The sequence below is a fragment of the Phalangium opilio genome, unplaced genomic scaffold (genome assembly GCF_054372755.1).
Source record: "Phalangium opilio isolate 3A_F unplaced genomic scaffold, DU_Popi_V2 ptg000088l_1, whole genome shotgun sequence".
NCBI classification, from domain to species: domain Eukaryota; kingdom Metazoa; phylum Arthropoda; class Arachnida; order Opiliones; family Phalangiidae; genus Phalangium; species Phalangium opilio.
Genome location: NW_028324193.1, coordinates 690,810 through 710,864, shown reverse-complemented (window position 1 = coordinate 710,864; position 20,055 = coordinate 690,810). Strand labels below are relative to the sequence as shown.

At 42.5% G+C, this 20,055-nt stretch overlaps 2 protein-coding genes and 24 non-coding genes across 26 annotated transcripts; 25 read left to right on the top strand and 1 right to left on the bottom strand.

Annotated features, from left to right (window-relative positions):
- The first annotated feature begins 591 nt into the window (after window positions 1-591).
- On the top strand, window positions 592-663 carry TRNAE-UUC (transfer RNA glutamic acid (anticodon UUC)). Its single transcript has one exon. It is a non-coding gene; the product is annotated as a tRNA-Glu (tRNA).
- Window positions 664-2,373: 1,710 nt separating this feature from the next.
- Window positions 2,374-2,445, top strand: TRNAE-UUC (transfer RNA glutamic acid (anticodon UUC)). Its single transcript has one exon. It is a non-coding gene; the product is annotated as a tRNA-Glu (tRNA).
- Window positions 2,446-3,093: 648 nt separating this feature from the next.
- Window positions 3,094-3,165, top strand: TRNAE-CUC (transfer RNA glutamic acid (anticodon CUC)). The gene has a single exon. It is a non-coding gene; the product is annotated as a tRNA-Glu (tRNA).
- Window positions 3,166-3,394: 229 nt separating this feature from the next.
- On the top strand, window positions 3,395-3,466 carry TRNAE-CUC (transfer RNA glutamic acid (anticodon CUC)). The gene has a single exon. It is a non-coding gene; the product is annotated as a tRNA-Glu (tRNA).
- Window positions 3,467-3,544: 78 nt separating this feature from the next.
- TRNAE-CUC (transfer RNA glutamic acid (anticodon CUC)) lies at window positions 3,545-3,616 on the top strand. The gene has a single exon. It is a non-coding gene; the product is annotated as a tRNA-Glu (tRNA).
- Window positions 3,617-4,113: 497 nt separating this feature from the next.
- TRNAE-CUC (transfer RNA glutamic acid (anticodon CUC)) lies at window positions 4,114-4,185 on the top strand. The gene has a single exon. It is a non-coding gene; the product is annotated as a tRNA-Glu (tRNA).
- Window positions 4,186-4,264: 79 nt separating this feature from the next.
- Window positions 4,265-4,336, top strand: TRNAE-UUC (transfer RNA glutamic acid (anticodon UUC)). The gene has a single exon. It is a non-coding gene; the product is annotated as a tRNA-Glu (tRNA).
- A 78-nt stretch (window positions 4,337-4,414) lies between these two features.
- On the top strand, window positions 4,415-4,486 carry TRNAE-CUC (transfer RNA glutamic acid (anticodon CUC)). The gene has a single exon. It is a non-coding gene; the product is annotated as a tRNA-Glu (tRNA).
- Window positions 4,487-5,134: 648 nt separating this feature from the next.
- On the top strand, window positions 5,135-5,206 carry TRNAE-UUC (transfer RNA glutamic acid (anticodon UUC)). Its single transcript has one exon. It is a non-coding gene; the product is annotated as a tRNA-Glu (tRNA).
- Window positions 5,207-5,435: 229 nt separating this feature from the next.
- Window positions 5,436-5,507, top strand: TRNAE-CUC (transfer RNA glutamic acid (anticodon CUC)). Its single transcript has one exon. It is a non-coding gene; the product is annotated as a tRNA-Glu (tRNA).
- Window positions 5,508-6,155: 648 nt separating this feature from the next.
- TRNAE-UUC (transfer RNA glutamic acid (anticodon UUC)) lies at window positions 6,156-6,227 on the top strand. Its single transcript has one exon. It is a non-coding gene; the product is annotated as a tRNA-Glu (tRNA).
- A 650-nt stretch (window positions 6,228-6,877) lies between these two features.
- On the top strand, window positions 6,878-6,949 carry TRNAE-UUC (transfer RNA glutamic acid (anticodon UUC)). The gene has a single exon. It is a non-coding gene; the product is annotated as a tRNA-Glu (tRNA).
- Window positions 6,950-7,178: 229 nt separating this feature from the next.
- On the top strand, window positions 7,179-7,250 carry TRNAE-CUC (transfer RNA glutamic acid (anticodon CUC)). Its single transcript has one exon. It is a non-coding gene; the product is annotated as a tRNA-Glu (tRNA).
- A 648-nt stretch (window positions 7,251-7,898) lies between these two features.
- On the top strand, window positions 7,899-7,970 carry TRNAE-UUC (transfer RNA glutamic acid (anticodon UUC)). The gene has a single exon. It is a non-coding gene; the product is annotated as a tRNA-Glu (tRNA).
- Window positions 7,971-8,049: 79 nt separating this feature from the next.
- On the top strand, window positions 8,050-8,121 carry TRNAE-CUC (transfer RNA glutamic acid (anticodon CUC)). Its single transcript has one exon. It is a non-coding gene; the product is annotated as a tRNA-Glu (tRNA).
- Window positions 8,122-8,199: 78 nt separating this feature from the next.
- TRNAK-CUU (transfer RNA lysine (anticodon CUU)) lies at window positions 8,200-8,271 on the top strand. Its single transcript has one exon. It is a non-coding gene; the product is annotated as a tRNA-Lys (tRNA).
- A 1,074-nt stretch (window positions 8,272-9,345) lies between these two features.
- TRNAE-UUC (transfer RNA glutamic acid (anticodon UUC)) lies at window positions 9,346-9,417 on the top strand. Its single transcript has one exon. It is a non-coding gene; the product is annotated as a tRNA-Glu (tRNA).
- A 79-nt stretch (window positions 9,418-9,496) lies between these two features.
- Window positions 9,497-9,568, top strand: TRNAE-CUC (transfer RNA glutamic acid (anticodon CUC)). The gene has a single exon. It is a non-coding gene; the product is annotated as a tRNA-Glu (tRNA).
- A 497-nt stretch (window positions 9,569-10,065) lies between these two features.
- Window positions 10,066-10,137, top strand: TRNAE-CUC (transfer RNA glutamic acid (anticodon CUC)). The gene has a single exon. It is a non-coding gene; the product is annotated as a tRNA-Glu (tRNA).
- Window positions 10,138-10,216: 79 nt separating this feature from the next.
- Window positions 10,217-10,288, top strand: TRNAE-UUC (transfer RNA glutamic acid (anticodon UUC)). Its single transcript has one exon. It is a non-coding gene; the product is annotated as a tRNA-Glu (tRNA).
- A 79-nt stretch (window positions 10,289-10,367) lies between these two features.
- On the top strand, window positions 10,368-10,439 carry TRNAE-UUC (transfer RNA glutamic acid (anticodon UUC)). Its single transcript has one exon. It is a non-coding gene; the product is annotated as a tRNA-Glu (tRNA).
- A 78-nt stretch (window positions 10,440-10,517) lies between these two features.
- TRNAE-CUC (transfer RNA glutamic acid (anticodon CUC)) lies at window positions 10,518-10,589 on the top strand. Its single transcript has one exon. It is a non-coding gene; the product is annotated as a tRNA-Glu (tRNA).
- A 650-nt stretch (window positions 10,590-11,239) lies between these two features.
- TRNAE-CUC (transfer RNA glutamic acid (anticodon CUC)) lies at window positions 11,240-11,311 on the top strand. Its single transcript has one exon. It is a non-coding gene; the product is annotated as a tRNA-Glu (tRNA).
- A 78-nt stretch (window positions 11,312-11,389) lies between these two features.
- Window positions 11,390-11,461, top strand: TRNAE-CUC (transfer RNA glutamic acid (anticodon CUC)). The gene has a single exon. It is a non-coding gene; the product is annotated as a tRNA-Glu (tRNA).
- A 273-nt stretch (window positions 11,462-11,734) lies between these two features.
- On the bottom strand, window positions 11,735-13,569 carry LOC149647862 (uncharacterized). Its single transcript, XM_089849478.1, has 3 exons — window positions 12,628-13,569; window positions 12,436-12,569; window positions 11,735-12,372 (listed from the first exon to the last, which is right to left on the bottom strand). Exons 1-3 carry the CDS (start codon window positions 12,884-12,886, stop codon window positions 12,319-12,321), a joined length of 447 nt encoding a protein of 148 aa, XP_089705604.1. The 5' UTR covers window positions 12,887-13,569; the 3' UTR covers window positions 11,735-12,318.
- A 34-nt stretch (window positions 13,570-13,603) lies between these two features.
- On the top strand, window positions 13,604-18,679 carry LOC149647861 (uncharacterized). The gene is made up of 3 exons (XM_089849475.1): window positions 13,604-14,117; window positions 14,187-14,263; window positions 18,109-18,679. The coding sequence occupies exons 1-2, from the start codon at window positions 13,650-13,652 to the stop codon at window positions 14,199-14,201; spliced, it is 483 nt and encodes a 160-aa protein (XP_089705601.1). The 5' UTR covers window positions 13,604-13,649; the 3' UTR covers window positions 14,202-14,263; window positions 18,109-18,679.
- The last annotated feature ends 1,376 nt before the right edge of the window (window positions 18,680-20,055 follow it).

Below are 20,055 nucleotides of genomic sequence, written 5' to 3'. Positions count from 1 at the left end.
AGTGGCTAGGATATCTGGCTTTCACCCAGAAGGCCCGTGTCCGATTCCCGGTATCGGAGCGAGTGCTTTTGTACCGCTTTTGAAGAATGAATTTAAAGACACATTTATAGGAATAATATTTAGGGTTGTTCCAACCAGTCCGATATGGGCTAGTGACTAGGATATCTGGCTTTCACCCAGAAGGCCAGGGTTCGACCTCCCGGTATCGGAGAGAGTGTTTTGTAAAGCATTTCAAAAATAGACTTAAGGACATAGGTTTATGAATAGAATTAAGAATTGGTTAAGCAAGTTCGTTATGGACTAGTGGCTAGGATATCTGGCTTTCACCCAGAAGGCCCGTGTCCGATTCCCGGAACACGACCGAGTGCTTTTGTACCGCTTTTGAATAATGAATTTAAAGACACATTTTTAGGAATAATATTTAGGGTTGTTCCAACCAGTCCGATATGGGCTAGTGACTAGGATATCTGACTTTCACCCAGAAGGCCCGGGTTCGATTCCCGGTATCGGAGCGAGTGCTTTTGTACCGCTTTTGAAGAATGAATTTAAAGACACATTTATAGGAATAATATTTAGGGTTGTTCCAACCAGTCCGATATGGTCTAGTGGCTAGGATATCTGGCTTTCATCCAGAAGGCCCGGGTTCGATTCCCGGTATTGGACCGAGTGCTTTGTACCGCTTTTGATGAATAAATTTAAAGACACATTTATAGGAATAATATTTAGGGTTGTTCAACTAGTCCGAAATGGTCTAGTGGCTAGGATATCTGGCTCTCACCCAGAAAGCGAGAGTACGATTCCCGGTATCGGAGCGAGTGCTTTTGTACCGCTTTTCAAGAATAGACTTAAGGACATAGGTTTATGAATAGAATTAAGAATTGGTTAAGCAAGTCCGACATGGTCTAAAGGCTAGGATATCTGGCTTTCACCCAGAAGGCCAGGGTTCGATTCCCGGTATCGGAGCGCGTGCTTTTGTACCGCTTTTGAAGAATGAATTTAAAGACACATTTATAGGAATAATATTTAGGATTGTTCCAATCAGTCTGATATGGTCTAGTGGCTAGGATATCTGGCTTTCATCCAGAAGGCGCGGGTTCGATTCTCAGTATCGGAGCGAGTGCTTTGTACCGCTTTTGAAGAATAAACTTAAAGACATATTTATAGGAATAATATTTAGGGTTTGTTCAACCAGTCCGATATGGTCTAGTGGCTAGGATATCTCGCTCTCACCCAGAAGGCCCGGGTTCGATTCCCGGTATCGGGGCGAGTGCTTTTGTACCGCTTTTCAAGAATAGAATTAAGACTTGGTTGAGCAAGTACGATATGGTCTAGTGGCTAGGATACCTGACTTTCACCCAGAAGGCCCGGGTTCGATTCCCGGTATCGGAGCGATTGCTTTTGTACCTCTTTTCAAGAATAGACTTAAGGATATAGGTTTATGAATAGAATTAAGACTTGGTTAAGGAAGTCCGATATGGACTAGTGGCTAGGATATCTGGCTTTCACCCAGAAGGCCCGTGTCCGATTCCCGGAAACGGACCGAGTGCTTTTGTACCGCTTTTGAAGAATGAACTTAAAGACACATTTATAGGAATAATATCTAGGGTTGTTCCAACCAGTCCGATATGGTCTAGTGGCTAGGATATCTGGCTCTCACCCACAAGGCCTGGGTTCGATTCCCGGTATCGGGGCGAGTGCTTTTGTAAAGCATTTCAAAAATAGACTTAAGGACATAGGTTTATGAATAGAATTAAGAATTGGTTTAGCAAGTCCGACATGGTCTAAAGGCTAGGATATCTGGCTTTCACCCAGAAGGCCAGGGTTCGATTCCCGGTATCGGAGCGAGTGCTTTGTACCGCTTTTGAAGAATAAACTTAAAGACACATTTATAGGAATAATATTTAGGGTTTGTTCACCCAGTCCGATATGGTCTAGTGGCTAGGATATCTGGCTCTCACCCAGAAGGCGAGAGTACGATTCCCGGTATCGGAGCGTGTGCTTTCGTACCGCTTTTCAAGAATAGACTTAAGGATATAGGTTTATGAATAGAGTTAAGACTTGGATAAACAAGTCCGATATGGTCTTGTGGCTAGGATACCCGGCTTTCACCCTTAATACCCGGGTTCGATTCCCGGTATCGGAGCGAGTGCTTTTTTACCTCTTTTCAAGAATAGACTTAAGGATATAGGTTTATGAATAGAATTAAGACTTGGTTAAGCAAGTCCGATATGGACTAGTGGCTAGGATATCTGGCTTTCACCCAGAAGGCCCGTGTTCGATTCCCGGTATCGGGGCGAGTCCTTTTGTACCACTTTTTAAGAATGAATTTAAAGACACATTTATAGGAATAATATTTAGGGTTGTTCCAACCAGTCCGATATGGTCTAGTGGCTAGGATATCTGGCTTTCACCCAGAAGGCCCGGGTTCGATTCCCGGTATCGGAGCGAGTGCTTTTGTACCACTTTTTACGAATGAATTTAAAGACACATTTATAGGAATAATATTTAGGGTTGTTCCAACCAGTCCGATATGGTCTAGTGGCTAAATTATCTGGCTTTCACCCAGAAGGCCCGGGTTCGATTCCCGGTATCGGAGCGAGTGCTTTGTACCGCTTTTGAAGAATAAACTTAAAGACACATTTATAGGAATAATATTTAGGGTTTGCTCAACCAGTCCGATATGGTCTAGTGACTAGGATAACTTGCTCTTACCCAAAAGCACGGGTTTGATTCCCGGTATCGGAGACAGTGCGTTTGCACAAGTTTTAAAGAATAAACTTAAAGACACATTTATAGGAATAATATTTAGGGTTGTTCCAACCAGTCCGATGTGGTCTAGTGGCTAGGATATCTGGCTTTCACCCAGAAGGCCCGGGTTCGATACCTGGTATCGGGGTGAGTGCTTTTGTACAGCTTTTCAAGAATTGAATTAAGACTTGGTTGAGCAAGTACGATATGGTCTAGTGGCTAGGATACCCTGCTCTCACCCAAAAGCACGGGTTCGATTCCCGGTATCGTAGCGAGTGATTTGTACCGCTTTTGAAGAATAGACTCAAGGATATAGGTTTATGAATAGAATTAAGACTTAGCAAGTCCGATATGGTCTAGTGGCTAGGATATCTGGCTCTCACCCAGAAGGCCCGGGTTCGATTCCCGGTATCGGAGCGAGTGCTTATGTACCGCTTTTGAAGAATGAATTTAAAGACACATTTATAGGAATAATATTTAGGGTTGTTCCAACTAGTCCGACATGGTCTAGTGGCTAGGATATCTGGCTTTCACCCAGAAGGCCCGGGTTCGATTCCCGGATCGGAGCGAGTGCTTTTGTACCGCATTTCAAGAATAAACTTAAGGATATAGGTTTATGAACAGAATTAAGAGTTGGTTAAGCAAGTCCGATATGGTCTAGTGGCTAGGATATCTGGCTCTCACTCAGAAGGCCCGGGTTCGATTCCCGGTATCGGAGCGAGTGCTTTTGTACCGCATTTCAAGAATAGACTTAAGGATGTAGGTTATGAATAGAATTAAGAGTTGGTTAAGCAAGTCCGATATGGTCTAGTGGCTAGGATATCTGGCTCTCACCCAGAAGGCCCGGGTTCGATTCCCGGTATCGGAGCGAGTGCTTTGTACCGCTTTTGAAGAATAAACTTAAAGACACATTTATAGGAATAATATTTAGGGATTACTCAACCAGTCCGATATGGTCTAGTGGCTAGGATAACTTGCTCTCACCCAAAAGCACGGGTTTGATTCCCGGTATCGGAGACAATGCGTTTGCACAAGTTTTAAAGAATAAACTTAAAGACACATTTATAGGAATAATATTTAGGGTTGTTCTAACCAGTCCGATACGGTCTAGTGGCTAGGATATCTGGCTTTCACCCAGAAGGCCCGGGTTCGATACCTGGTATCGGGGTGAGTGCTTTTGTACAGCTTTTCAAGAATAGAATTAAGACTTGGTTGAGCAAGTACGATATGGTCTAGTGGCTAGGATACCCTGCTCTTACCCAAAAGCACGGGTTCGATTCCCGGTATCGTAGCGAGTGATTTGTACCGCTTTTGAAGAATAGACTCTAGGATATAGGTTTATGAATAGAATTAAGACTTAGCAAGTCCGATATGGTCTAGTGGCTAGGATATCTGGCTCTCACCCAGATGGCCCGGGTTCGATTCCCGGTATCGGAGCGAGTGCTTTTGTACCGCTTTTGAAGAATGAATTTAAAGACACATTTATAGGAATAATATTTAAGGTTGTTCCAACCAGTCCGATATGGTCTAGTGGCTAGGATATCTGGCTTTCACCCAGAAGGCCCGGGTTCCATTCCCGGTATCGGAGCGAGTGCTTTTGTACCGCATTTCAAGAATAGACTTAAGGATGTAGGTTATGAATAGAATTAAGAGTTGGTTAAGCAAGTCCGATATGGTCTAGTGGCTAGGATGTCTGGCTCTCACCCAGAAGGCCCGGGTTCGATTCCCGGTATCGGAGCGAGTGCTTTGTACCGCTTTTGAAGAATAAACTTAAAGACACATTTATAGGAATAATATTTAGGGTTTGCTCAACCAGTCCGATATGGTCTAGTGGCTAGGATAACTTGCTCTCACCCAAAAGCACGGGTTTGATTCCCGGTATCGGAGACAGTGCGTTTGCACAAGTTTTAAAGAATAAACTTAAAGACACATTTATAGGAATAATATTTAGGGTTGTTCCAACCAGTCCGATATGGTCTAGTGGCTAGGATATCTGGCTTTCACCCAGAAGGCCCGGGTTCGATACCCGGTATCGGGGTGAGTGCTTTTGTACAGCTTTTCAAGAATAGAATTAAGACTTGGTTGAGCAAGTACGATATGGTCTAGTGGCTAGGATACCCTGCTCTCACGCAAAAGCACGGGTTCGATTCCCGGTATCGTAGCGAGTGATTTGTACCGCTTTTGAAGAATAGACTCAAGGATATAGGTTTATGAATAGAGTTAAGACTTAGCAAGTGCGATATGGTCTAGTGGCTAGGATATCTGGCTCTCACCCAGAAGGCCCGGGTTCGACTGCCGGTATCGGAGCGAGTGCTTATGTACCGCTTTTGAAGAATGAATTTAAAGACACATTTATAGGAATAATATTTAGGGTTGTTCCAACCAGTCCGATATGGTCTAGTGGCTAGGATATCTGGCTTTCACCCAGAAGGCCCGGGTTCGGTTCCCGGTATCGGAGCGAGTGCTTTTGTACCGCATTTCGAGAATAAACTTAAGGATATAGGTTTATGAACAGAATTAAGAGTTGGTTAAGCAAGTCCGATATGGTCTAGTGGCTAGGATATCTGGCTCTAACCCAGAAGGCCCGGGTTCGATTCCCGGTATCGGAGCGAGTGCTTTTGTGCCGCATTTAAAGAATAGACTTAAGGATGTAGGTTATGAATAGAATTAAGAGTTGGTTAAGCAAGTCCGATATGGTCTAGTGGCTAGGGTATCTGGCTCTCACCCAGAAGGCCCGGGTTCGATTCCCGGTATCGGAGCGAGTGCTTTGTACCGCTTTTGAAGAATAAACTTAAAGACACATTTATAGGAATAATATTTAGGGTTTGCTCAACCAGTCCGATATGGTCTAGTGGCTAGGATAACTTGCTCTCACCCAAAAGCACGAGTTTGATTCCCGGTATCGGAGACAGTGCGTTTGCACAAGTTTTAAAGAATAAACTTAAAGACACATTTATAGGAATAATATTTAGGGTTGTTCCAACCAGTCCGATACGGTTTAGTGGCTAGGATATCTGGCTTTCACCCAGAAGGCCCGGGTTCTATACCTGGTATCGGGGTGAGTGCTTTTGTACAGCTATTCAAGAATAGAATTAAGACTTGGTTGAGCAAGTACGATATGGTCTAGTGGCTAGGATACCCTGCTCTCACCCAAAAGCACGGGTTCGATTCCCGGTATCGTAGCGAGTGATTTGTACCGCTTTTGAAGAATAGACTCAAGGATATAGGTTTATGAATAGAATTAAGACTTAGCAAGTCCGATATGGTCTAGTCGCTGGGATATCTGGCTTTCACCCAGAAGGCCCGGGTTCGATTCCCGGTATCGGAGCGAGTGCTTTTGTACCGCTTTTGAAGAATGAATTTTAAGACACATTTATAGGAATAATATTTAGGGTTGTTCCAACCAGTCCGATATGGTCTAGTGGCTAGGATATCTGGCTTTCACCCAGAAGGCCCGGGTTCGATTCCCGGTATCGGAGCGAGTGCTTTTGTACCGCATTTCAAGAATAAACTTAAGGATATAGGTTTATAAACAGAATTAAGAGTTGGTTAAGCAAGTCCGATATGGTCTAGTGGCTAGGATATCTGGCTCTCACCCAGATGGCCCGGGTTCGATTCCCGGTATATTAGCGAGTGCTTTTGTACCGCTTTTGAAGAATGAATTTAAAGACACATTTATATGAATAATATTTAAGGTTGTTCCAACCAGTCCGATATGGTCTAGTGGCTAGGATATCTGGCTTTCACCCAGAAGGCCCGGGTTCGATACCCGGTATCGGGGTGAGTGCTTTTGTACAGCTTTTCAAGAATAGAATTAAGACTTGGTTGAGCAAGTACGATATGGTCTAGTGGCTAGGATACCCTGCTCTCACGCAAAAGCACGGGTTCGATTCCCGGTATCGTAGCGAGTGATTTGTACCGCTTTTGAAGAATAGACTCAAGGATATAGGTTTATGAATAGAATTAAGACTTAGCAAGTGCGATATGGTCTAGTGGCTAGGATATCTGGCTCTCACCCAGAAGGCCCGGGTTCGACTTCCGGTATCGGAGCGAGTGCTTATGTACCGCTTTTGAAGAATGAATTTAAAGACACATTTATAGGAATAATATTTAGGGTTGTTCCAACCAGTCCGATATGGTCTAGTGGCTAGGATATCTGGCTTTCACCCAGAAGGCCCGGGTTCGGTTCCCGGTGTCGGAGCGAGTGCTTTTGTACCGCATTTCGAGAATAAACTTAAGGATATAGGTTTATGAACAGAATTAAGAGTTGGTTAAGCAAGTCCGATATGGTCTAGTGGCTAGGATATCTGGCTCTAACCCAGAAGGCCCGGGTTCGATTCCCGGTATCGGAGCGAGTGCTTTTGTGCCGCATTTAAAGAATAGACTTAAGGATGTAGGTTATGAATAGAATTAAGAGTTGGTTAAGCAAGTCCGATATGGTCTAGTGGCTAGGATATCTGGCTCTCACCCAGAAGGCCCGGGTTCGATTCCCGGTATCGGAGCGAGTGCTTTGTACCGCTTTTGAAGAATAAACTTAAAGACACATTTATAGGAATAATATTTAGGGTTTGCTCAACCAGTCCGATATGGTCTAGTGGCTAGGATAACTTGCTCTCACCCAAAAGCACGAGTTTGATTCCCGGTATCGGAGACAGTGCGTTTGCACAAGTTTTAAAGAATAAACTTAAAGACACATTTATAGGAATAATATTTAGGGTTGTTCCAACCAGTCCGATACGGTTTAGTGGCTAGGATATCTGGCTTTCACCCAGAAGGCCCGGGTTCTATACCTGGTATCGGGGTGAGTGCTTTTGTACAGCTATTCAAGAATAGAATTAAGACTTGGTTGAGCAAGTACGATATGGTCTAGTGGCTAGGATACCCTGCTCTCACCCAAAAGCACGGGTTCGATTCCCGGTATCGTAGCGAGTGATTTGTACCGCTTTTGAAGAATAGACTCAAGGATATAGGTTTATGAATAGAATTAAGACTTAGCAAGTCCGATATGGTCTAGTCGCTGGGATATCTGGCTTTCACCCAGAAGGCCCGGGTTCGATTCCCGGTATCGGAGCGAGTGCTTTTGTACCGCTTTTGAAGAATGAATTTTAAGACACATTTATAGGAATAATATTTAGGGTTGTTCCAACCAGTCCGATATGGTCTAGTGGCTAGGATATCTGGCTTTCACCCAGAAGGCCCGGGTTCGATTCCCGGTATCGGAGCGAGTGCTTTTGTACCGCATTTCAAGAATAAACTTAAGGATATAGGTTTATAAACAGAATTAAGAGTTGGTTAAGCAAGTCCGATATGGTCTAGTGGCTAGGATATCTGGCTCTCACCCAGAAGGCCCGGGTTCGATTCCCGGTATCGGAGCGAGTGCTTTTGTACCGCATTTCAAGAATAGACTTAAGGATGTAGGTTATGAATAGAATTAAGAGTTGGTTAAGCAAGTCCGATATGGTCTAGTGGCTAGGATATCTGGCTCTTGCCCAGAAGGCCCGGGTTCGATTCCCGGTATCGGAGCGAGTGCTTTGTACCGCTTTTGAAGAATAAACTTAAACACACATTTATAGGAATAATATTTTGGGTTTGCTCAACCATTCCGATATGGTCTAGTGGCTAGGATAACTTGCTCTCACCCAAAAGCACGGGTTTGATTTCCGGTATCGGAGACAGTGCGTTTGCACAAGTTTTAAAGAATAAACTTAAAGACACATTTATAGGAATAATATTTAGGGTTGTTCCAACCAGTCCGATATGGTCTAGTGGCTAGGATATCTGGCTTTCACCCAGAAGGCCCGGGTTCGATACCCGGTATCGGGGTGAGTGCTTTTGTACAGCTTTTCAAGAATAGAATTAAGACTTGGTTGAGCAAGTACGATATGGTCTAGTGGCTTGGATACCCTGCTCTCACCCAAAAGCACGGGTTCGATTCCCGGTATCGTAGCGAGTGATTTGTACCGCTTTTGAAGAATAAACTTGAAGACACATTTATAGGAATAATATTTAGGGTTTGCTCAACCAGTCCGATATGGTCTAGTGGCTAGGATAACTTGCTCTCACCCAAAAGCACGAGTTTGATTCCCGGTATCTCGGAGACAGTGCGTTTGCACAAGTTTTAAAGAATAAACTTAAAGACACATTTATAGGAATAATATTTAGGGTTGTTCCAACCAGTCCGATACGGTCTAGTGGCTAGGATATCTGGCTTTCACCCAGAAGGCCCGGGTTTTATACCTGGTATCGGGGTGAGTGCTTTTGTACAGCTTTTCAAGAATAGAATTAAGACTTGGTTGAGCAAGTACGATATGGTCTAGTGGCTAGGATACCCTGCTCTCACCCAAAAGCACGGGTTCGATTCCCGGTATCGTAGCGAGTGATTTGTACCGCTTTTGAAGAATAGACTCAAGGATATAGGTTTATGAATAGAATTAAGACTTAGCAAGTCCGATATGGTCTAGTGGCTGGAATATCTGGCTTTCACCCAGAAGGCCCGGGTTCGATTCCCGGTATCGGAGCGAGTGCTTTTGTACCGCTTTTGAAGAATGAATTTTAAGACACATTTATAGGAATAATATTTAGGGTTGTTCCAACCAGTCCGATATGGTCTAGTGGCTAGGATATCTGGCTTTCACCCAGAAGGCCCGGGTTCGATTCCCGGTGTCGGAGCGAGTGCTTTTGTACCGCATTTCAAGAATAAACTTAAGGATATAGGTTTATGAACAGAATTAAGAGTTGGTTAAGCAAGTCCGATATGGTCTAGTGGCTAGGATATCTGGCTCTCACCCAGAAGGCCCGGGTTCGATTCCCGGTATCGGAGCGAGTGCTTTGTACTGCTTTTGAAGAATAAACTTAAAGACACATTTATAGGAATAATTTTTTGGGTTTGCTCAACCATTCCGATATGGTCTAGTGGCTAGGATAACTTGCTCTCACCCAAAAGCACGGGTTTGATTCCCGGTATCGGAGACAGTGCGTTTGCACAAGTTTTAAAGAATAAACTTAAAGACACATTTATAGGAATAATATTTAGGGTTGATCCAACCAGTCCGATAAGGTCTAGTGGCTAGGATATCTGGCTTTCACCCAGAAGGCCCGGGTTCGATACCCGGTATCGGGGTGAGTGCTTTTGTACAGCTTTTCAAGAATAGAATTAAGACTTGGTTGAGCAAGTACGATATGGTCTAGTGGCTTGGATACCCTGCTCTCACCCAAAAGCACGGGTTCAATTCCCGGTATCGTAGCGAGTGATTTGTACCGCTTTTGAAGAATAGACTCAAGGATATAGGTTTATGAATAGAATTAAGACTTAGCAAGTCCGATATGGTCTAGTGGCTAGGATATCTGGCCCTCACCCAGAAGGCCCGGGTTCGATTCCCGGTATTGGAGCGAGTGCTTTTGTACCGCTTTTGAAGAATGAATTTAAAGACACATTTATAGGAATAATATTTAGGGTTGTTACAACCAGTCCGATATGGTCTAGTGGCTAGGATATCTGGCTTTCACCCAGAAGGCCCGGGTTCGATTCCCGGTGTCGGAGCGAGTGCTTTTGTACCGCATTTCAAGAATAAACTTAAGGATATAGGTTTATGAACAGAATTAAGAGTTGGTTAAGCCAGTCCGATATGGTCTAGTGGCTAGGATATCTGGTTTTCACCCAGAAGGCCCGGGTTCGATTCCCGGTATCGGAGCGAGTGCTTTTGTACCGCATTTCAAGAATAGACTTAAGGATGTAGGTTATGAATAGAATTAAGAGTTGATTAAGCAAGTCCGATATGGTCTAGTGGCTAGGATATCTGGCTCTCACCCAGAAGGCCCGGGTTCGATTCCCGGTATCGGAGCGAGTGCTTTTGTACCGCATTTCAAGAATAAACTTAAGGATATAGGTTTATGAATTGAATTAAGAGTTGGTTAAGCAAGTCCGATATGGTATAGTGCTAAGGATATCTGGCTTTCACCCAGAAGGCCCGGGTTCGATACCCGGTATCGGGGTGAGTGCTTTTGTACAGCTTTTCAAGAATAGAATTAAGACTTGGTTGAGCAAGTACGATATGGTCTAGTGGCTTGGATACCCTGCTCTCACCCAAAAGCACGGGTTCAATTCCCGGTATCGTAGCGAGTGATTTGTACCGCTTTTGAAGAATAGACTCAAGGATATAGGTTTATGAATAGAATTAAGACTTAGCAAGTCCGATATGGTCTAGTGGCTAGGATATCTGGCTCTCACCCATAATACCCGGGTTCGATTCCCAGTATCGGACCGAGTGCTTTTGTACCGCTTTTGAAGAATGAACTTAAAGACACATTTATAGGAATAATATCTAGGGATGTTCCAACCAGTCAGATATGGTCTAGTGGCTAGGATATCTGGCTTTCACCCAGAAGGCCCGGGTTCGATTCCCGGTATTGGAGCGAGTGCTTTTGTACCGCATTTCAAGAATAAACTTAAGGATATAGGTTTATGAACAGAATTAAGAATTGGTTATGCAAGTCCGATATGGTCTAGTGGCTAGGATATCTGGCTCTCACCCAGAAGTCCCGGGTTCGATTCCCGGTATCGGAGCGAGTGCTTTTGTACCGCATTTCAAGAATAGACTTAAGGATGTAGGTTATGAATAGAATTAAGAGTTGGTTAAGCAAGTCCGATATGGTCTAGTGGCTAGGATATCTGGCTCTCACCCAGAAGGCCCGGGTTCGATTCCCGGTATCGGAGCGAGTGCTAGTAGTGATAGCTATACAAATACGCATGAATCCAAGATGGCCGCCACCCCAAGATGGCCGCCCTCTCCCCATCCACCAGACTCAAACCAAACTTTTCAGACAAGTCTAGACTAGCCCGAGCTGTTAGTTTCATCCCTCCCATGACATCATCTTCTTAACTTAAACTAAAACTAAAACTATAGTCAACCTTGACGTCATCCCTGGCTTGCTAACATTGGGTGTTACCCTTTTTTCTCTGTAAGCCTAAAGTTAATAAAAACACAGATTTTAAGACATCAAATATTTACTTTTTATAAGATGTACAGATATGGGTGATAAATAAATACAGAATATATATTACAAAATAATCAACAACCAACAAGGATAAACAAACATGTTTTAAAGAGTTCATTTTTCACGTTGACCCTGTATCGTTATTTGACTCGGAAGTGCAATCGGCGGAGGGACGTTTGGGCTTATTTTCTAATTGTTTTCTGCTTCGCCGTTCAATTTCGTAAAGAGTTAACAAAACGTTGACTATTAACCCGTAAACAAAAAAGAAAATGAGGCACAACATATTGCGAGGGCTATGATAACAAATGATATTTAAATTGCTAGTACGTGCTATATGTAACAAACTAGAGAGGTAAGAGGCAGTTTTAATTGGATCCTATTTGTCACATTAGGCGGAGCGTAAGTAAAGAGATAATATCATTGGATAGGTTAATTAAGGTGGAGTTAGAAAATAAGCCTATAATTATAAGTCTGACAAGAATAACAAATATAGAAATAAAGATTTTTTAATAACAAACAATATAATATATACAATAACAAATATTTATATGAAAAACCCACCACCATTTAAAAAGATTAAACACCGGTCGACCCAAACCCCCCACTGCCGCGTGACGTCGGGGTCAAAGTCTAGAAACAACATAAAAATGTGTTACGTGCTGAAACCTAAATTAAAAACTTGAAAATATTTACCGCCGTTTCCACCGGTCTTAGCAATATAACCGGGGTCACTATCAATTGGGCAAGCCTATTGCCCCGCCGAATATTGTAGGCGGTGTCCCCGACGTTGGCTATGACGACTTTTATGGGTCCCCGATAGTCGGCGTCTATTATTGTTAAGAATTATTATACTTTTAAGCACTATAAAATAACTAATAAACATACCTATCGTCCCCTCGGCGACAAACAGCCCTTGGGCTGTTAAGCTGCTACGGCCAACAAGGCGGCCGTAGCTGTTCTCGGGCAGCATCACGCCTAACCCAGTCGACACGATTTTGATACCGTGAGGGTCGATTACGGTATCCACTGGACAATATAAGTCCAGTCCGGCCGACTGGGGGGTGGCACGACGGGGAGTAAGCGCTGCCGGATGGATTTTAATCACGGGCAGGCAGGGCAAACGAGGAGCGGTAGAGAAAGACATCTTAAAGTTTTTGGGACTGGTGTTTCAGAAACAGAAGTTAAACAACTGATAACTTTCATTTTGAAACCTGGGGCTTATATACAAAATTAGCGAGGTCAAATCTAATAGTGTCTAGGCAATACTTTCAAGATTCTTAAAATTCAATAAATAGCCAAAAAGTTAATTAGATATATAGGCATAAAATTACAAAATCTCTCCGAGGTCTAAGTTTTTTTTTCGTATGCAAAAAAGTTGTCTAGGTGTGTTTTAAATAATTCAAACGAGATCGTGTTATATAAAAAAAAAAACCCTTTAGCGAAGGTTAAAAAGAAGTTACTTTGATAAATGCCTAAGGGGACAAATATTATTCGTATGCAAAAGCTTGTTTAGGCGTGTTTCGAATAATTTGAATAATTCTCACAAGATCGCTTTATATAAGAAAAACAATTTATTAGTGAAGGTTAAAACTAATTACTTTGGGAGGGACGGAAATTGTTTTTTAACATGATTTAAATTTAAATAAATGTATATTAATATTAAACTAGAGAGGTTATTTTTTATATAGATAGATATCCTAATGTCTTCTATAATCTTTAGTACCAACTCCACAGTAAAAAAATGTTTTTTAGGTCAAATTAAAAATAGCGTATCAGACATAATTATATTTTTTAAACTCTTAATAAAAAAACCATGTCTGGGCCTGTATTTAAAAAAAAAAATGGCCCTGAGATTTTGGGTATAAAAGCTTGAGCATGGGCATAGGGTTTTCACAATCGATCCAGCCATGAACAAGTATCAAGAGTCTCAATCTATGTTTGAATCTCCACCGTCTTCTCCTAATAATCGACAAGGATCCAGCAGCGGTCAACGAACGCTGAGTCAATTTGTAAAACCCGACCCCGTTGAGATCCTCCTCGATTCTGACGACGAGGAGTTTGTCCAGGACGTGTTGCAGAAACACGTTGTCGGCGTCAACGGGGTTGAGGGGTCCTATCGCTTGAGAAGCGACGGGCAATATTTCGAAACTAAAATCCCCCCGCGAAAAGGGGACTATTTTGTAGACATAAGTGTCTACAAATTTAAAGACATAAAAGACGCCCAGGCGGACAAACTGTGGGAGTGTAGACATAAGCGGCTAAAAAGAGTCGTTGACGCTAAAAACAAAGACGCCGTCAAACTTCTAAACGCTTTCCATCGCTTGGTGGACGACGTGAAGAACGACGCAGAAGCCGCTCAGCAGCCGCCAAGCAAAGTAAGTATCTTATTAACAATAAATTTACAAACCAAAAATTTTGTTCCAATTTTTTTTTATTTCTGATAGAGATTCAAAAAATGAGTTCGAGCAGCGGCAGCAGCGGGAGTGACTCGGAGGGTAGTGGCGGAGAGGAACACGCACAGGTAAACCGGTACTACACAATTGAGCGGCAGATTGACAAAACGAGTCGCAAGTGGCATTGTAAACAAATCGATTTGCGTATAGCTTTTAAAAATTTGAATGACATTCCAACGCGAGATTTTTTTCGAATTTTTCGAAAAATTCTCGACGAAGTTATACGTAAATTAGTAACCGAGAATACCGGGTATAATCGGGTTCGATTTGTTTTAAGCTCCCCCGGATTGACGACCCCTGTTAATATTAAATTTATAAAAATTGACAAATTCACCAGTAAGCGAATCATGCGAACCATCTATAGAGTAACGCAATCTAGTCGGGACTTTGTCTTTAATGGGGAAGATTTTCAGTTTGACATTATTTTTTTAAACCTCGACGCGAATATAGGAGTTTATTATAAGTCCATAAAAAATAGAACTTTGGTTAATTTGGATTATTTCGTTAAACAAAATAACCAATTTATTTTTATGGAGAATAATGATAACCTTTGTTTTGCTCGGAGTTTAGTTTTGGGTAAAGAGCTGGCCGATCGCAATTTTTATCGACAAAAAAAGCAAGGTCAACCATTTAACCGGAACAATTTTGACAAACTGAGACGCAATAGCGACCTTCAAGGTAATATTGCAAAAATCTTGCACAGGAAAGCCGGAGTTCCCGAAGGTTTCGTTACTCTAGAAGATATTCAAAAATTTCAAAATTATTTAGCTCCCCATTATCGAATCGTAATCGTTGATGCTGCGAATAATTTTACCATATTTTTCAAAGGCCCCCAAGCTCCTAAATTTATCTATTTATTAAAAATTGGCGACCATATCCACCCCGCGAAAACTTGGCACGGCATGATGGGGGGTTGTATCTCTTGCGATTTATGCTTAAAATCTTTTTACAAATACGAATTGTTAAAAGAGCATAAATGCCCCGAGGATACAAAACCCTATATATGCTTTCGGTGTCAAGGAGAAGCTTTTCATTTAACCAACGACGACGATATTCTAAAACGTTGCGACGAATGCCACCGCTACTTTTTCCCGGGCCCCTGCTACGAAACTCATTTACTTAATGGCACCTGCGCGAGCCAAAAACGATGTTTAGAATGTGGGCGACTGATGGGTGACGATCACGACTGCAATCCCAAATGCTCTCAGTGTAAAATAGTTCATCCGCCAGGTGAACATTTTGTTATGCCTTTGGAAACCAAAATGAAAGCCTCGCGGTTTATTTATTACGACATTGAGACTATTCTTAGAAATAATATCCACGTCCCCATTTTACTAGTTTGCGACGTAGAGACTGAAGCCGGCTTTGAAACCAAAATTTTTTACGGCGCCAATTGCGTCGAGCAATTTTTAAATTATTTATTTAGCGTAGAGCAGGTAGTTTTGACTGGACAGAAACGTAAAACGTACCAACCGCGCTTTACTAACACTCAAGTCGTAGCTCATTACGCGAAAGCTTTTGATAACTTCTTAATTCTTAACGCTTTAGTCCATAGACACGTCACCCCTACCGTTATTTTTGACGGTAGTAAAATTTTAATGATTCATCTCGAGGGACCGCAAATTAGATTCCTCGATAGCTTTAATTACATTAGTCAACCTCTGCGTAATTTCACTAGCATGTTTAGCCTCGGCGATGTGGCGAAAGGATTCTTTCCATTTGATTTTCATACCGAAGAAAATCGTAATTACATTGGCGTCATCCCTGAAGCTTCGTACTTTAACGTAGCTCAAATGAAAGCCAATGATTATCGAGATTTTCAAACTTGGTACGCGTCAATGGAAGGATCTATTTACAACATCAAAGAGGAGCTTATTAAATATTGCATTCAAGACGTCAAAGTCCTAAGACAAGGCGTCGAAGCTTTTAGAAAAATTTACGTAGATCTAACCAAATTAGACCCTTTCTGCTTAAAAAATATTACTTTGGCGGGTGCTCTAACCACTATTTATCTTAACAATTACTATAAACCTTACAGCATGGGTATTGTTCCTTCTAACGGCTATAACGCAAAATTTAATCACAGTCAAATTAGCTTAAAATATCTCGCTTGGGTGGAGAAAACTGAAAATATAAAATTGCGAACGGCTTTAAGCTATGGGGGCGAGTATCGGGTGGGGCGCTATTTAGTCGACGGCTATAGCGAAACTCCGCCCAAAATCTACGATTTCCACGGTTGCTACTTTCACGGTTGTCCATGCCAAAAACTCAATGCCTACAATACCCAACTCAAAGCCAGCAACAGATTTCTGTACGAGCGAACGCTAGATAGAGAGCTGTTTATTAAAGAGAAGATGGTCGGGTATGAATATACCTCGATTTTTGAGTGTCAATTTGCTAAGCTTTTAAAAGAAAACGCCGAAGCAAAGGCTTTCTGCAAAAGTTTAACTTTTCGACCTCAAATATCAGCCCGTAGCGCTCTCTATGGGGGACGAACGGAAAATTTTGTTCTTAACTGCCACGTGCAAGGTGAGGAGAAAATTTTCTACAAGGATATTATTTCTTTGTACCCAAAAGTTTGTCGCGATTGTCCGTACCCTAGCGGCCACCCCATAATCTATAACAGAGATTTTGACAAATCGCCAGGGTGGTATTTTGGCGTTATGAGTTGTCGTCTGCTGCCCCCTCAAGATCTCCACATCCCCTTAATTCCCTTCCGCAGCGGTGGTAAATTAGCCTACGCCCTCTGTCGCACGTGCCTAGAATTGCGAGCGGAAATCTGCGATCACACTGTCAACGAAAGGGCTTTCGAATCAGTCTGGCCAACGGTCGAAGTCTATGCCGCTATGGAACATGGTTATAAGCTCCTCGATATATTCGAAGTGTACCATTATCCAAAAACGGAATATTTCTTTGCCCAGTACATGACTGATTTTATCGCCCTAAAAGTGAAGAATTCCGGATTTCCCGCTCACGCGCAAACGCCTCTGCAAAAAGAGGCGTATATCGCCGATATAAACAAGAATGAAAAGCTTTCTCTGACCGTGGCGGATATTCAATCAAATCCTTCTCTGCGTAATATCGCTAAAATTAATTTAAATTCTCTTTGGGGTCGCATGGCTCTGAATACGGGAAAGATTCGCAGCATCTTTATCAACAATTATTACGAATTGATACGATACGCGAGCGATTACACTCTGGAATTAGTCGACTTACGGCCAGTTACGGAGTCGATCGCTCTCTTATCGTACAAAGCCAAAAGCGATTACATTCTAGACTACAAACTGGGGTCGGCCATTGTGGGGAGCTTCGTTTCTTGTTACGGGCGACTCGAATTGAACAAGATGCTGCTTCAATTAGACCGCGCAGCTTTGTATTGTGACACCGACTCGATAATCTACCGCCATCTACCGGGAAAGTTTGACATTCCAACTGGCAATCATATTGGTTGCTGGGCGGACGAACTCGGCGGTGATTATATAACTTCCTTTTGTAGTACCGGTGCCAAAAGTTACTCGTTTCGCACTAGCAAAGGAAAAGAAGTCAAGAAAATTAAAGGGTTGACGTTAAATCGAGAAAATCTTGAAAAACTTGACTTTGAAACCTTTGAAAGTGTAGCGATGAACCCGGAAAAGGAAGTTACAGTCAATGTCCCTTTTAATTTTAAACGGGATAAATACAAGCTGCAGCTAGAGGCCGTTAAAATTACCAAAAGATTTCGCCAAACCTCGAATAAGAGATTGTTGAACGCCGATTTGACAACCAGTCGACCCTACGGTTTCAAAGAGGCAACACCCGCTTCAACATCTCTTTCGCATGAATTACGAGGCTAGGCGAAGACATACTTTTGAGGGCTTGTGGGAATCTTGCGTTCCTATCGAAGCCCTGGCCAAAGACGGTTTCTATCTTGCAGATGTAGAAACACAGACGACGCGCTGCGCCTTTTGCGGCATTGCCCTGTACCAGTGGCGTTGCACGGACCATCCATCGAGGGAACATCGGAAACACAGCCCATCGTGTCCGATGGTTTCCAAAAAACCGTGCAACAACAAACCACTGCGTCAGGGGTTTCCCGACTTCCCGACCAGCGAGGGCGAGGATGTTTGCGAGCCTCTAATCCAAACATGCCCAGCCACCAACAAAGAGCGGTCGGGAACCGAAAAAGTGCGCGTGCGCATAAATCCGTCGTGTTTTCTTCTGTAGTGCGTGTGTACCAACTACCCTCCGAGTCTCGCGTCAACTTTAACCTCCTCAACGTTCAACGCTTCCGCCAGCGTTGTCTGGAATTAGAAGAGAAACTTTTTAAAAAAACAATTACTTCATAGGGGATTTTTTTTTTTTGGGTAAAAGGGTTTCGTTTATATTGTTTAAATATTTTTTAATTTGTGTTTATTAAGGGTCTTTGGGTTTTGGGTTAATTGTATTTTTGATTATATATATATAAACTGTCAATTAAAATAAAAATGTTTATTAATCAAGATGAATCCAACCGAGTCAGTCTCGCATTCTTTAAAGTTCCAAACACCCGCCCAGTTTCTAATCGTGGGGCCAACGCAAGCGGGGAAGAGTTTTCTTTTAAGTAACTTATTGCAAAATCATCAGCTTATGTTTGACCCACCGCATAAAAAGGTTATTTATTGCTACGCCGCCTGGCAGCCAAACTATGAAAAATTGAAACAATTGATTCCGGGAATTCAATTTATTCAAGGCTTGCCAACGGCGGATCCGGACTTTTGGGAAATGAATCGCGACTCCTACTTGATACTAGACGACTTAGCTAGCCAATTATTTAAACAAGCTCATATTGCCGATTTAGTATGCGTGACATCGCATCATTTAGGGTATACGGTTATTATTATTACTCAACAACTGTTTCCCAAGGGTAGCCAATCGCGGATAATTTCTCAAAACTCTTCCTATTTTATAATAATGAAAAATCCTCGAGATGTCGCCTCTATTAGATATTTGGCGCAACAAATAAGTCCAGATAACCCGAAGCGTATTACGGAGGCGTACAGACTAGCCACTAGAGAACCCTATAGCTATTTGTTAATTGATTTAAAACAAGAAACTCCGGAAAATTTACGATTAAGGTCGCGAGTTCTACCTCACGAATCACCTATGTATGTCTATGTCGATTAAATTTAATTGTCATTTGAATAATGGCCCCACGCGTTAAACGTCGATCAGCAAAACGCTCCCGGCTCGTCGTAGCGCGTCCCTCGACCAAGTTTGCCAAATTTGTCCCTTATTTACAGAGTTTGCGTCAAACTAGCTGTAAACAACGGCGAACCCTCTTAAACAATAGTAGCGCGCCTCAATTAAAGAGCATTCAGACAATTTGTAAGAATTTAAAGGGCGGGGGTATTTATTTGAGTAAAGACCGCAAGAAAAAGCTAGCAAAGTACAAGAAAATTATTAGACAACTCGGATCAAGTACCTTGTCGCAGAAAAGCAAAAAAAAGCTGTTGCTGCAGCAATCAGGTGGTTTTCTTACGACGTTGCTTGCCGCAATCTTGCCTTCGATTGTCCAAGCCATAGCTGCTAAACTATGAAACAAATGGTTCTTGTGCCCGCTAGCGCAGTAACTTCAACAGCTGCCCAAGAGCACTCTGCTTTGGACCGAGAGATTGAGGATATTTTAAAATCGCCATTGAATGCCTACGATAAATTATATAAATATTTAGACGCTTTTAAGAAATATTTAAGTATTGAGAAACAAATTCCTTTACCTAAATTTGAGGTCGTAACACAGGCAATGTCTAATGTCCCCACGCCGCCATTACCGGTCACCCCTAAAATGCCCCCGCGAAAAAAACAATTGTCATGGCCGAGCTATGCCACGTCATCACCGACAACA

Coding starts and splice junctions, on each gene's coding strand:
- LOC149647862 (XM_089849478.1), bottom strand. CDS start 12,886: ATGTCTTTCTCTACCGCTCCTCGTTTGCCCTGCCTGCCCGTGATTAAA. Junction 12,570..12,627: donor TGTCGCCGAGGGGACGATAG/GTATGTTTATTA, acceptor TAACAATAATAG/ACGCCGACTATCGGGGACCC. Junction 12,373..12,435: donor TAAGACCGGTGGAAACGGCG/GTAAATATTTTC, acceptor TGTTGTTTCTAG/ACTTTGACCCCGACGTCACG.
- LOC149647861 (XM_089849475.1), top strand. CDS start 13,650: ATGAACAAGTATCAAGAGTCTCAATCTATGTTTGAATCTCCACCGTCT.